This window comes from Perkinsus marinus, assembly GCF_000006405.1.
Source record: "Perkinsus marinus ATCC 50983 genomic scaffold scf_1104296947822, whole genome shotgun sequence".
NCBI classification, from domain to species: domain Eukaryota; phylum Perkinsozoa; order Perkinsida; family Perkinsidae; genus Perkinsus; species Perkinsus marinus.
In genome coordinates this window covers 1-941 of record NW_003210452.1, presented here as the reverse complement: position 1 = coordinate 941, position 941 = coordinate 1, and the positions used below count along the sequence as shown (strand labels likewise).

General features: G+C 43.7%; 1 protein-coding gene across 1 annotated transcript; it reads right to left on the bottom strand.

Annotated features, from left to right (window-relative positions):
- Positions 1–109: 109 nt before the first annotated feature.
- Pmar_PMAR016395 (prohibitin, putative) lies at positions 110–915 on the bottom strand (the record flags this gene model as incomplete). The annotated part of the gene is made up of 4 exons (XM_002779051.1): positions 110–305; positions 347–447; positions 695–775; positions 823–915. Coding segments are annotated over 4 exons (471 nt in total), but the record flags the coding sequence as incomplete, so codon positions are not given.
- Positions 916–941: the final 26 nt, after the last annotated feature.

Here is a 941-nt window from a genome sequence, read left to right as displayed (position 1 = left end):
TGATGATCATACTCTAGTTATCGCCTAGCCACCGGATTGTGAAAGCAATTATTAGATTTCTCTAATTCGTTTCGCTTCAGCTTAAACAATCCTCTGCGAACAAAAAAACAACATTTTCTGACAGCGACGACGCCAAAATGCTGCTGAACAGAATACTAGAGTAAATTCCCTCCATTGGAGGCGATGTCCTACCCTGAGCCTTGATGATGATGTTCTTCTTCATTTCCTGCGCTTTCAAAACCTGGTACCTCGCCTGTTCGGCCTGTTGCAGGGCTACTTGCTTCTGCTCGACAGCACCGGCGTACCTGAAAATTCCTATGGTGATGATAACACAATTTCCTCCTACTCTGGTGAGAAGGCGAGGTCCACGATGGCAACATCGTCCAAAATCAAGTTGAACTCACGCGCGCGTTCAACCAACTCTTGTCGAATACGACGCGAAACAACCTGCCATGAACAACAATTGAAAAACAGTGTATAAGAAAATACGCACATGCACATGATTACATATATGCGTTGGTGACAATATGAAATCTTTGAAGAAGTTTTGGTAAACTTTTTTTGGTTGCTGTGTATTCTATCCGAACTTTAGAGTAAACTTATATGATAGTTATTAAGAAAACTCGTGGAGAAACTCATCTGAGGAAAGCGAAGAAATATTTCAACATTGTCAAGCGCTAGCAAAAGACTCTACCTCTCGCTGAGTCACCAACTCAGAAGCATTGAACTGAGCCACGACAGACTTCAGAACCTCATTGATGATGGAGGGCAACACCTGACAGGAATAGAAATATCCACCCATTCAAGTTGATATGCAAACACCTTCTCATCGTAGTCAGTGCCCACGTAGCGGTAAATCGAAGGAAGCTTATCCTCTCGAGGGCGACATAGTGTTCGTAGGGAAATGCTGACCATCTGCAGATCCTTCGAACCAGTGAGGG